This window comes from Zalophus californianus, chromosome 6 (assembly GCF_009762305.2).
Source record: "Zalophus californianus isolate mZalCal1 chromosome 6, mZalCal1.pri.v2, whole genome shotgun sequence".
NCBI classification, from domain to species: domain Eukaryota; kingdom Metazoa; phylum Chordata; class Mammalia; order Carnivora; family Otariidae; genus Zalophus; species Zalophus californianus.
Window position 1 is genome coordinate 93602770 of NC_045600.1, and position 14522 is coordinate 93617291.

Below are 14522 nucleotides of genomic sequence, written 5' to 3' on the forward strand. Positions count from 1 at the left end.
AACAGGATTGAAAAATACTGCTCTGCATGTTCAATCACCATTGTATACCACATTATATTTAAGACACCAATCAAACCAGCAAGATAAAAATATCCTAAAAATGAAAGAGCCAGGTGTAAAATAAAGGTAAAATCACATATAACATGCAAATTAGGAAGACTTGTTTCTAGACTATTAAATATCTATGCCTATTAAATATTTTTTTTAAAGATTTTACTTGTTTATTTGACAGAGAGACAGCGAGAGAGGGAACACAAGCAGGGGGAGTGGGAGAGGGAGAAGCAGGCTTCCCGCCAAGCAGGCAGCTGGATGTGGGGCTCAATCCCAGGACCCTGGGATCATGACCTGAGCCGAAGGCAGATGCCTAATGACTGAGCCACCCAGGTGCCCCATACCTATTAAATATGATACTGAAAGTCTAAATAGTCTCAATATTTTTGAGAGTTTACAAGTGTACCATGCTATTTTTTGTAGTCAGAACTTAATGTGAAGTTTTCTATCTAATCTCTTATGTCTTTAATTCTGAAAAGTTCTTTACTTTATTTCTTCTGATACTGCATTTTCGTGGTTCCATCTAGTCCTACTTTTCAGAATTTGTACTAGACTTACACTGAACATCTCATTTTATCCTCTGTGGCTCTTTCACATTTTACCATCTCTCTTCCTTTCTGTACTTCATTTGAAGTGCTTTCTTAATATCTGTCTCTCCATTCACTCAATTGCTATTCAACTGATTCTAGTCCACTGTTAATTCATCTGTATCTTTATGAACACGTGTGTGTGTACACAGCAATTAAAATATTTTTCATATTTAAAATTTCGATTTGTTTTTGAAGTACACATGTTCTTGCATCTCGACCTCTTGTCTGTACCTGTCCCACCAGAGGCATTAAACCCTAGCATTATATTAGGTTCAGATATCCTAGATGGCCATAATTTGCCCCAAATTTGGAGATTTATCTTTCTTTCTCTTACATTATATTATGTATTTAAGGGTTATACTATGTATTATTTTGTATTAAAGGTTATATTCTATCAGGATTCCTGTGTTTGAGGAGGAAGGGTCTGCCTTTATCAACTCAGTCCACCATACTAAAGAGAAATCTACACTGCCTTTTATATTGGTATGATGCTGACCAATTTTTTTTCCTGATCACTTGGGCCTTTTATTTTTTATTTATTTATTTTTAAAAGATTTTATTTATTTATTTATTTGACAGAGAGAGACAAGAGCAAGAGAGGGAACACAAGCAGGGGGAGTGGGAGAGGGAGAAGCAGGCTTCCCACAGAGCAGGGAGCCCGATGCGGGGCTCGATCCCAGGACCCCAGGATCATGACCCGACCCGAAGGCAGATGCTTAATAACTGAGCCACCCAGGTGCCCCTCACTCGGGCCTCTTAAAAGTACCCCATAGGTAGGTTATATATTTGGGGTTATTTTAAATTGTTTGGAATTTAACTTCTCTAAAATAAACATCTATGGTCCAAATTATAAATTTAAATTCTAGATTTCTCAATGATTTTTTGAACATAGGCCAGATACTGTATCCTTTCAGTTTGCTTAACACAGATAAAGCAACAAAAATTATCTTCTGTCAGTAGCAAAACATACATGTTTTTATTCTGCTATGATATTGATCACCCGCCTCAGGTTTAACTGAAATGGCAGGTATAGCAACTAACTCCTGATTGCTTACTATGTGTTAGGAATGATACTAATCATCCTCACAACACTAAAAGAGTATCACCTCCTTTTTAATGATGAAGAAACTGAGGCTCAGATTACTGAACTAATGTCACAAACGTCACACAGCTAGGGTGAAGTCAGTGTGACTCCAAAGCAACACTCTTAACCATTGCACTCAGATCTACAAATCTATTTGTAAATGTAGAGTGGGGAAATTTATATGTCTCAAAATAAGATATGGCAAGGCTTCCAGGTCAAAGACAACCACAAATTTGATTCCCAAATGACTAAGCTGGTGGTGTCAACCAGCTTTGGTGCTAAGATACAAATTTATAAAAACCCACTTGACACTAAATATTTTCTTTATATTTAGTAACAATTAAAATATTAGACAAAAGAATTTCAGAGAAATTTTATAATCCTATATTTTTATTCATGCTTTTAGCCTTTCCCCATATTAACACATAACTATTAAATATATCAAAAAATAAAATGCTTTCTAACTGGAAATTTCTGTTAAAGGTATTTAAATTCTTTTCAATTACAATTTGGATAAAATGATTTGTAAACATTTTAGACGTTTCCAACTTTAAATATGAAATAAGAGGAAAAAACCTTACAGGACTTGAAAGAAGAGGCAATCCAGTTCGAGGATGAAAGGCTCTGGTTGAAGTTCCATCTAAGGAATGAAAATTATGTTTCCGCCAGACACTTGAATGTTTTAGTGGTATAGTCTTCTGCTAGGAAAATAATTAGATTTTATGGTAATATTTAAGTAATTTTTGGTTTTATTCTTATTCCTAATATGTACTGAGGTATTACATCCTTGGTGGTGAAGTTGATGATCTATAGATCTAATGTACACACACACACTCTTACTTTAATCAGAAAACAATGTCTAAGTTTTTTCTAGGATACTGAATAAACTCAAATATTCTAAAGAAACTAGGTCCAAATCTAATTGCCTAATCAACATATGGTCATATTTATAAATACTCAGAGTCTAAAATATGGTAAACTAACATTTGATATTTTTAATTTGTAAAAAAAAACCAAAAACTACTCACAGGTAGGAAAAATGGAATATTCTAAAATATAAAACTATGTTACTACTAAGAGACATTCTCAGAGCATATAATCTGGTGGAACATGATATAGAAATACAATAAATGTGAATTAAAAATATATATATAATGCAGTTACAGTACCATGTTTTTGAAGTGATACAGGAAACAGGCTAATTCTTCAGATTTAGGCAAGTTTAAACCCGAACACCAGAAATTCATAGTAACACATGAAAATCAGAAAAGACTAATTTGGGTCCTGGCTCTGCCATCTGCTAGCTTTGTGACCCTGGGCAAGATACTTAAACTCTCTAAGCTGAGGATTCTCATTTATAAACTGGAATTAGTAGTAACACCTAACTTCATATTTTAGTGGAAGGATTAAGTATGCCAACATGTGTAAAATATTCAGAAAAAGGCCTGGGCACTTAGTAAATGCTGTATGATTATATTTAAAACAAGAACATGAAAAAATAAATCTTGTACCTTGAAAAATACTACAGCCAAATTAAGCCACTCTATTAGGTACCAGAAAGGATCATGAAAAGCTAATTGTTTTGTGACAATTATAATTTTAGGAAATTAGAAACTACCATTTGATTAAGTCCCTATGTTAGAGAACTAATCTTAGTGATAAAGATGAATTAAGGTCATTCAGATTTGGATCAAGGTAGTTAAGAAGTATTCCATAATTGAGATTTAAATTTGTGATAATACTTGGAGAATAAGGGAAATTAAAGTATAAAAATAATTTTCTAAACTTAAAAAATGGTTTGTATAAAGTCAAATAAAATGGAAATAATTGAAGTATCTTCTTTACATAGTGCATGGAAGGTTTACAAAATATTTCAAAATCTGTTATTTGATTGCTGTTATTTGATTGTCACAAGTGGGATAGGCACAAGAGACTGATCATTCTCTGAGGAGACTGAGACTGAGGGTTTTAAAAGTTACGTGACTTATTCAGTGTGACTTAACGACCAAATTGTGAAGTCAGGACTGGAACCCACATATTCTGACCAAAACCTAGTGATTTCACTATAGATATTCCTAAAATCCTTAGCTGAGTGGTAGTGTAACACAACAGGCACACAATATTAGGTCAGAACTGCTAACAAACAATACATTAAGCGATTGAGTTTCATTTCTATTTACCCTCCAGCACTTGTCCACAGTATTGAAATAACTAAAAAAGGGGGTGGGCATGAAGAATTTATTTAACATTTGCTCTTAAGTGGGTTATTTAGAAAGGATGTTAATACTACTTTTACTGCAGGTTTACTGTAACAGACTGTGTACTATAATTAATGGGCACCTTGGGCCTTTATAACTAGAGTTCCTGTAAACAAAATTCAAACCATAATGATTGTTTGAGAAATATATTTGAAATATTAGATGTTACCTACCAACACCTCTGTACTTTTCAGTCGTTCACATGTAGACAAACAGTTTTTGATATTCTTTCTCTGAGAACAGTTTTGCGATTTTTCAATTGTCTCTTCTTTCTTAGCCTGTTCATTTTTCAATTGGTCTGGCTTTTTGCATTTGAAAACTTCATTATCATTGAGATAATTTTCTATACTATTAAGTTGAGTGTTTTGCTCACATGTCTTGGGCCTTTTTGAGTCTTTATTTGAGCACTTGTTTTCATGTTTGTTCAAATATCCAGACATTTCCAACACTGTTTTTATTTTTGAGTCATTTTTCTTGGAATTCTCAAATTGATGACTGTTAAAAGACACTGGATTACAATTTTCATTTTTTATTATTTTTTCCTTATACTTATTTGTGCAAATCTGTTTGTCAGTACTGTTGGAATTTGAATACTGTTTATCGATTTCATTGCTAATTTCTTGCTCCTTAAATTGACACTCAGAAAGTGTATTTTCCAATCTAACTGTCAAATCTAAGTTATTTTTTTTGCAGTGAGACATATTTGAGGGAGTCAAAAAGCCAGTAGCTTTGTTCTGTGTCTCTTGAAATGTATTCTGGATGCTTTCACTAGGATTGTCCTGATACAAATTTCTTATTTGAGGTTTCAAAGAGGACTTGACTTTGCTATTGCATTTAAAAGAACTCAATGAATTACTGAGTATTAAGTTTTCCCCTTCACTGCTGTCTTCTAATAAGGAAAATTTTGTATTAGAAATGGAAACGGAGGTGTCATCCTTGTTTTTCTTCAACAAATTTTTGTCTTCATACAAACTCCTAAACACTTTAGAAGGAACCGAATTGGAGTCATGCACGTTGAATGACTGCCGGGATATATGTGATGCTGTTGGATCAATATGCTCCAAGTGTTGTGCAATCCTTGCGATAACATCTTGCCGCTCCTGGAGTAAAGAGCCTATCAGAGGATTAGTCTCACCAACAGACTGACGAGAATAAAGACTATCAGAAATGCCAGTTGCACTTCGAGGAGTTTCTGGTTTTACTTGAATTTTTCCCTCACTGGTGTCTTCTGAGGAGGTAAACTCTGGACTACCAAAAGAGATGGAGAATGTTTCTTTACATTTTCTCACATTTTCATTTTCTTGTGAAACTCGGCAAAGTTTTGAATTAAGCGAACTAGACTGCTGCATATTAAATGGATGTCCAGAAACATGCGAAGTGCTTGGATCACAATGAATCAAATGCTGAGCAATTCTTGCAATAACTTCTTGTCGTTCCTGAATTAAAGAGCCTATTAAAGGATTAGTCTCACCAACTGATTGCCAGGGACTCTGGCGGCTAGAGACATTGGAATCAATCATTGAAAATGATTTTAAAGTTCTGACTGGTGTTTCATGTGACTTTTTATCTCCTCTACCACTGAAACCCAGAATATTGGCTTGACACGTTCCACAGTCAGATTTACTGCCAGTGCCTGGATACAGTTTGACATTTTTGACAGCTGCAGTATATTCTGGAGTTGTGCCATTTTTTGGATGCAATACGCTTTCAGGTGCCATGGTCCAAGACTGTTTGCTACACAGACGCTGTGAATTATTTGTACTACATTGTTCCGCTTCATTAGAATTGCGGCGCTGATGGGCTTTAAGTTCATGTTCTTGAATTCTTTTCTCATAAAGGCCAATATTAGTGTGAATACTACAGGTCAACACTGGGTAATTAGACTGTCTGGGCAAGGACTGAACGCTGACTTTCAAGGCCACATTGTGAGAAACATTGGGAACAGGAAACACATGTTCAATCGGAGTCTGTGAAAAATTCCACTGCAGGTCTACATCAGCAGCACTGATTCTAGAATCATACAGAAAAATAGGGACTCAACAGATTATAAAACTTATAACATTATTGTATATTATGAAAAATTTCAAATCATCATATACTTATCTTTGTTTACGTTAATTACTGTTAAAGGGAAGTAAAAAGGCTTTGCTTTCAGCTACTTTACCATGCATGTCATTCTGATAAAACCAATATAAGAAGTATAATAGTTTATGCTTAGAATAGGGATGATCTTTTTAAGAACACTAGACTACTTAAGCATTAAAGCTCAAGAATATTATAAGTGAGAGTTATTTGTCAAAACAGAAAAAAACGGACTTTGTATTTACTACTAAATAAATGGATTCAGCTAATTCTGTTGTACAAGGTGATTATGAGATACTAGTTATCTCATGGCCACCTGCCTACAGAGACAATTAGATAGCTGTTCAGCATCCTGTAAATTTTTAGTTTTTAAGATACAAAATTAAGTAAGTCTACCATTATGGAAATTCAGCAGCCCAGAAAGTTTTTCTACTACATTTATAATGGTAGCATTAAGTCCATCGTTGGTTCTTGAAAGATAAAAAAATGCTCTGAAAACTATTCTATGCCAGATTTAACCCAAAAAGCAAAGTTCATACTGATTCCCATTTAAATTTCTCTAACTTGTTTTGAGAAAAACTTCAGTAAATTTTATCTACTTACATTTAGAAATGAAGGAAATTCACTGTTTAAAAGGTAAAATATGATTCCATAGCTAACCCATATAATTGAATGCACACTATTCTTATTTTGCCCTAGACATACCTGTAAAGAATATTTCGTGGAATAGCACCATGAGAAACACTCAGCCAAGCACTTAATTGAGAAAAAAAGACAAATGAGCGGACAGCCAATAGAAGAGTCTTCTCTTCAATAAATCGATCTCCACTCCTAAGGGAAGTAAAAAGTATCATTTAAATGTCAGCAAGTATGAAATGACTGAATTGTAGAAAGACAGAAGCTAAAATAAACATTCAGGATTTGTGCTTTCAAGAGCATAGAAGTGCATTTACTAGTATCACTTCAAGTCACCTAAGTACTAAATGTCTAAATTTTACTGCGTAAAAGTAAATAGTAAATAGAAGTAAATAGAAGGATTCAAAGACATGACATATTACTAAAATAATTTATAGAAAGCAATGGAAAACCTGATTTACCAACAACTTCAAACAGTACAACAACTCACTGTCGAGGAACTGGCTCCAATACCCATCTTTCTAATAATAATGCATCTTGCTTAATTGCAGGATCATGGAGATCAATTCCTTCTGTGGTGGGCCCATCATCACTGTAGCAGCAGTCTGGTAGTAGCATCACTTCCACCATGATTGGAAGGCTATTCTTCCACAACAACGAGACCTCAGACCTAGTTCTTCTGGCTTGGCGACACTTAAGGGAAAACGAATATAAGCAAAATGTCTCAGTAGCCCAAGGAATTTTTTATTTAAATTTTAAAATTATAATTGAAAAACAGACTTCTAACTGAGAAATGAGTCATCAATGGGAGACCTTTGCTTAGGTTTGTCTATTTAGATTTCATCATTAAGTAATGGATTAACACTACTGAGTTCTAGAGTGCAAGGATTAGTACTAAACATGTATGATGCAAATTTCCTTGGGGGTTATTTTTGTTCTATTTTGTGGAAAAATAACTGCCATAACATAGTATCTGACAGGCCTTGAGGTGGCCGAGCCTAGTTTGTTAATTATATCATCATTACCGAAGAAAGATTCATTCCAAGTGAAAACCAAAGTATTAAAAATTCATTTTCATTAAATGCTCAAAAGACAAGATTTTAAAAGTGTAAATTTAGACTAAGAAAGGAACTGTTGAGAAAAATCCTTGTACACTACCTACCAAACTAAGTATTTTTAAACATTAATATGATAGCAAAAAGGATCCTCCCATGGTGGGGGAAGGAAGGAATATCAGAGGGACACTGACTAATGCGAGGAAAATAATCATGAAGATAATGCTACTAAATAAACACAAAGTCAATAGTAATAATAATCTTAAATCTGGCATGTGAGAAGGCAGGTATGAAATTGGCTGTCAACCTGTATGCTGATTTGCAAAGGTACTTACTGTGCTTTCAAGAGCATTTAGAGTCAAGGTTATTAGCTATGGTCCAGGATTAGGATTGTTTTCATTATAGTTTTAACCGATTTTATATTTATTTATTTATTTATTTATTTTTAAAGATTTTATTTTTATTTATTCATGAGAGACAGAGAGAGAGAGAAGCAGAGGGAGAAGCAGGCTCCCCGCAGGGAGCCCGATGTGGGACTCGATCCCAGGACCCCGGGACCATGACCTGAGCCGAAGGCAGATGCCCAACCATCTGAGCCACCCAGGCGTCCAAACCGATTTTATATTTAAACGTGAACACTGTAATTATCATTTAACACAGATGATGACAGAATTTAAACTAGTTTATATAAATATAAATAAAAACTACTCAACACACAATTCTCACCTGAGCCAGCTTGTCACTGCATTCATGTTTGGTAGTTACTGGGTAACAGGACTGTGCTGGAGGGCAATGGAAACTCTCTGCGCGACCTTTTACAGAACATTCAGGTGTCCGACCTTCTGTTATTAACAAGGCCAAAGAGACCAAGAACTCCTCTGCATCATATTCAAAATACTCATCTAGTGTATCTGGTATTAAAAAAAGAAAGAAAGAAGAGTCTCCAAATTAATGTATTCTTGATAAGAACTCACCTTTTACACCTAAAATACCTAATGTCACAATCCACATTCAAGCATATTCACTAAAAGAGTGAAAGGGGAATAAAATGAGGCAATTAAAATACAGTAAACCCTTGGTTCAAAGTTATACAGGGTAAGAAGAGGATGGATAATTCCAAATTCCAGTTAAGACAAAGATGGTTAAAATTATGGCATAAAATTATTTTTACGTAAACTTCAATTAAAACATCTAAGATTCAGGTATACATTTGTAATTCTATAGATATTTAGATTTTTGGATGTCAAGTGCAACAGTTTTTGCACACAAAATTTCACCAATAACCAAAAGGTTGAAAAGTCTTGTGTCATATATTTTTAGGCAAATGCTTTAATATTATTAAATATTAGAGAGAAGATGCAAATTCAAATGCATGTTTCTCCCCTCTTTCCCTTGCCCCTTTCTTATCTAATTCCTTGTTCTCACAACCCTAATTCTGTGCTGTGGACATTCAGAGCTATGGAGCCCTTCTCTGCCTATGCTATACAGCAGTATTAGTTTCAAAGGAGAAATGCTGTAATTATCCAGTAGGCAATGTAGGCCCAAATTGCTACATATGTGTGTTACTTTTTGGTTACTACTCAGTTCCAAAAAATCTAATCTGCAGGTGTTTTCACTTATTTGTAGTAATTTTTAAATTTCTCTTAAGTGCTCCAAGTTTGTGAAACACAGTTAAATTTCAAAAGTGTTAATCTACTACATAGGTTGAACATGTGTGCAAATATACATACACAAAATTCAGTTTGTTGTGCAATCCAATTAAACAACACATACTTTAAGTACTTACTACACTGTATTAGGTGACAGGGGATACAGAGTTCTACTGCACATAGCTCCTGGTCGCAAAGGGTTTATGATTCAGAAATGACTTTAAAAGCAAATAGAACACTACAGCATTTGATAAATGTGTAACAGTGGTAAAATTTTGCAAAAGAGGTAGGCATTGAAATAAACAAAAAAGCAGAATCAGACCTATATATACAGAGAACAAACTGATGGTTGTCAGAGGGAAAGGGGTTAGGGATTGGGTAAAATGGGTGAAGGGGAGGGGGAGATACAAGTTTCCAGATACGGAGTAAGTCACAGGAATAAAAGGCTCAACACAGGGAACACAGTCAATGATACTGTAAGAGCATTGTAGGTGACAGATGGTAGCTACACTTGTGGTGAGCCTAGCATAGAGAAACTGAACCTCTATGTTGTACACATGAAAGTAATGTAACATTGTGTGTCAACTATACTGAAATAAATTAAAAAAAAAAAAAAGGCAGGCATTGAGCAGAACCAGGAGAGAAGAAACATAACTTTTGAGTAGAGAATTTGTATAAAGCATGGAAAAGAAAGAATTGGAGTCAGATCATGAATAGTCTTGAAGCGTATGATGAAGAATGCCTATTTTTAGCCTTAGGAAGGCTTATCAGAAAAAGAAGCAGCCTTAAAAGCCAAAATTTACTGAGCTGGTATTTTAAGACCATTCAGAAAAATTTCCCTAAAATGACCATGTGCAACACATAAAATAACAGCCAACACTTAGTAACATTGTCAGGCATTGCCAGTTCTAAGTACTTTTTTTAAATTTTTTATTGTTATGTTAATCACCATACATCATTAGTTTTTGATGTAGTGTTCCATGATTCATTGTTTGTACATAACACCCAGTGCTCCACGTAGACCGTGCCCTCCTTAATACCCATCACCAGGCTTACCCATCCCCCCACTCCCCTCCCCTCTAGAAACCCGTTTGTTTTTCAGAGTCCATCCTCTCTCATGGTTCGTCTCCCCCTCCGACTTACTCCCCTTCATTCTTCCCCTCCTGGTATCTTCTTCTTCTTCTTTTTTTAACATATATTGCATTATTTGTTTCAGAAGTACAGATCTGTGATTCAACAGTCTTGCACAATTCACAGTGCTCACCATAGCACATACCCTCCCCAATGTCTATCACCCAGCCACCCCATCCCTCCCACCCCCCACCACTCCAGCAACCCTCAGTTTGTTTCCTGAGGTTAAAAATTCCTCATATCAGCGAGGTCATATGAAACATGTGTTTCTCTGATTGACTTATTTCACTCAGCATAACACCCTCCAGTTCCATCCATGTCGTTGCAAATGGCAAGATCTCATTCCTTTTGATGGCTGCATAATATTCCATTGTGTATATATACCACATCTTCTTTACCCATTTCTAAGTACTTTTTACACATTAACCCATTTAATCCTCAGAACAGCTCTAAAAGGTGAGAACTGTTACCACCATTTTACAGATAACTGAAGCATAGAGAAGTAACTTGCCTAAGATCACCCAGCTAATTCCACCAAAGCTGGAATTTGAATCTACACAGTGTGGCTCCAGAATCTAGGTCCTTAACCTAGATTAACCACCCCATACCTGCATTCTTTCATTGCAGCTAAAAATATTATTATGATATACTTTATGTTTGTAAAAATAACATATGCAATATATAATTTAATAATACATTTTGGGGGGCGCCTGGGTGGCTCAGTCATTAAGCGTCTGCCCTCAGCTCGGGTCATGATCCCAGGGTCCTGGGATTGAGCTGCGCACTGGGCTCCCTGCTCTGCAGGAAGCCTGCTTCTCCCTCTCCCACTCTCCCTGCTTGTGTTCCCTCTCTGGCTGTGTCTCTCTGTCAAATAAATAAATAAAATCTTCTAAAAAATAATACATTTTGGAACATTTATTATATAGAATTACAGACAATCCCTGATCAACTTAGGATTTTTTGACTTGACAATGGTGTGAAAGTGGTATGTATTCAGTAGAAGCCTTACTTTGAATTTTGATCTTTTCTCAGGCTGGCAGTATGGTAGGAGACTCTCATAACACTGGGCAGCTGTAGCGAGCTACAGCTCCTGGTCAGCCACATGATGGAGAAGGTAAACAACCAATACACTTATGACCATTCTATACTCATACAACCATTCTATTTCTCACTTTCAGTACAGTATCCAATAAATTATAAAACATAGTCAACACTTTATTATAAAATAGGCTTTGTGTTAGATGATTTTGCCCAGCCATAGAATAATGTTAGTGTTCTGGGCACATTCAAGGCAGGCTAGGCTAAGCTCTGATGTTTGCTAGGTTAGAAGGGTAGATGCTTTTTTCACTTAAGATATTTTCAAATTACAATGGGTTTATCAGGACATAACCCCATTTTAAGTCAAGGAAGATCTGTAGTTTCCAGGAATAGAATCCCAATTTTTAATAATGTGCCAAGAAGAAAAGTAAGGGAATAGTCTCAGCTTTCAACTTTCCTCTAGGAACCAATTAGATTTAAAATTCAAGGGTCTCCTTTAGTCTCCTGGGACCCACTGAGTTTCCTGGTGTCCCTCAAAGGAAAGCAAAAGATGTAAAAGATTCCACTCAATCCCTCTCTCTGGTGGTTCTGTGGGTTTTCAGGGTTACTTCAGGCTTGCCATGGGCTACGTGGCATGATTTTAGCTCCTGAGAGATTTCTCTGGGCTTATCCTGTTCCTTCCCGAGTTTGTCAGGTAATCAATCCTGGAAAACTAAGAACTGTGGCAGAGCAGTCGCTCTTAATCTATAGGATGGTGAGTGATGCCAAGATGTCAGCTACAAGTCTCATATTTATGTGCTACTACTTTAAAAAAAAAAAAAATCTGTAGTTAAGAAAAAACCTACCGGGGGGAAGGGCACACAAGATAGGGAGTATAAGAGTGTTATCCTTATGCCTGCAAAACCATAATTAATTTCTAAAGCCCTAGCACAGAATGGTTTACACACTAGGAATCATCAAGTTTAAAGTGATAAAAATTAAACTGTTATGTAAAGCACTTTTGAATAATACAGCATTTGCTAAAATTTAGTTCATTTAGTCATAATGTCCTGAGATAGTAAGATAAAAAAAAAACTCCAGGGGAGTGTGGCTGGCTCAATTGGTAGAGCATGCAACTCTTCATCTCGGGGTCATGAGTTCAAGCCCCACATTGGGTGTAGAGCTTATTTAAAAAACAAACAAACAGGGGCGCCTGGGTGGCTCAGTCGTTAAGCATCTGCCTTCGGCTCAGGGCATGATCCCAGGGTCCTGGGATTGAGCCCCGCATCGGGCTCCCTGCTCCACGGGAAGCCTGCTTCTCCCTCTCCCACTCCCCTGCTTGTGTTCCCTCTCTCCCTGTCTGTCAAATAAATAAATAAAATCTTTAAAAAATAAAAAAATAAAAATAAAAAACAAACAAACAAAAACCTTCCCAAACCATGACTGGAGTCTACAATCCTTTGGATGACTTGTTGAATTAGCCAGAGTATTAAATATTTAAATGAAAAATTTGAAACAAATATTAGAGATGACAGTAGTTATCTATTAGTTATCTATGTAAACATTAAATAAGAATCACAGGAATAGCATGAATTATTACAGTGATACTATGAAAACTAAAATACTACCGTATTTTAGTAGTGCATGTGACTATGTGATGACAAACTTTAAGAAGCTGCCAGGTGTTTCAATTTTAAGAAATGAGAATACTAAATCACAGTAGCCATTAGGAAAGTTGCATAGCTAAAATTTTGATAATGTCAACCTCTAAAACAACAGACAGCAGAGTTTACCACAAGGAACATGAATAGTAAATGAGAAAATGTCATGCTAAAGAAAATTCAATAGAGAGGCTCCTGGGTGGCTCAGTTGGTTAAGCGGCTGCCTTCAGCTCAGGTCATGATCTCAGAGTCCTGGGATCGAGCCCCGCATCTGGCTTCCTGCTCAGCAGGGAGAGTCTGCTTCTCTCTCTCTCTGCGCCTCCCCACTGCTTGTTCTCTCTCTGTCTCAAATAAAATAAAATCTTTTAAAAAAAGGAAAGAAAATTCAATAGATATAACTTGATATTTTGATCACACAGCTTATTCCAAAAATAAATTATGATTTTAGGGCTTCTGAAAACAATTTTCTTTTACAAATATAAAAACTGTTTCATAGCTAGACAAATACAGACTGTTAGGCTTACCTAATAATTACATATTTTAGAAGAAATAATTTATTTGATATAAAGCATAACATTAAGAAAACAGAAAGGATGTCACAAATTTTCACAGGTTATGAAGGACAGATCTTTGGCGACTGGGGATTAATGAATCAAAACATAGCTCTAGAGTCCCTCTACCTCCAAGACTGTAATGAGGATTCTGTTGGTGCTTCTGTAGTGCCCTGCAGCACTTTAGGCTCTGGAGTTCCCCATCTGTTCTGTTTAACAAAAGAGGTGAACAATTTGGCCCCTAGGAAAACTCTGATCAGAGTGATCCATAAATAAAACGGACTAACTCTCAAGAGAAGTAAATTCTTTATCACCAGGGGTATTCAAGGACAGACTGATAGACACATGCCAGGGGTATGGTTGGAGGGATTTAGATATCAAGTGGTAGCTCAGATTTGCAAGAGTTCTTTCAACCCTGACAGTCTGTGAATCTCTGTTCTTCAGAAGTAGCTCAGAAAAACACCCATGAGAGAGGCCAGAACCATTACGTCTTTCTCAAGAGACCCTAACTAGAAGCCCCTCTGAACCACTACTCATCATGTAGTCACTTAGAACAAAAACCCAGGATAGCTCAGAGCTACTTCAAAGCTCTGTCTAGACAGAAAGGAAGAAAAGTATCTTACCCATCACTGGGCTGCTGTATATGCTGTTCAGTTTACTTCTAAAGCCTGGCAAAGTAGTAGAAAGATTCCATGCTTGTCATGACATGAAATACAATGACAAGAGAAGCAGAACAACCTGGGCGTTGCTAATAAAA

At 36.0% G+C, this 14522-nt stretch overlaps 1 protein-coding gene across 6 annotated transcripts in view; it reads right to left on the reverse strand.

Moving 5' to 3' along the window:
• FAM214A (family with sequence similarity 214 member A) overlaps positions 1-14522 on the reverse strand; it is a 95065-nt gene that overhangs the window by 23093 nt on the left and 57450 nt on the right. For 5 of the 6 annotated variants that reach the window (XR_003515625.1, XM_027569420.1, XM_027569419.1 and 2 more), the window contains 5 exons: positions 8483-8667; positions 7192-7394; positions 6771-6896; positions 4157-5993; positions 2307-2426 (listed from right to left, as the gene is read on the reverse strand). Coding sequence is in view for 5 of the 6 variants with exons in the window: in XM_027569420.1 (XP_027425221.1) it covers positions 2307-2426; positions 4157-5993; positions 6771-6896; positions 7192-7394; positions 8483-8667 (2471 nt within the window). In the remaining variant the exon portion in view is untranslated. The remainder of the gene's footprint in view (positions 1-2306; positions 2427-4156; positions 5994-6770; positions 6897-7191; positions 7395-8482; positions 8668-14522) is intronic. The other variant, XM_027569417.1, reaches the window with a different exon arrangement.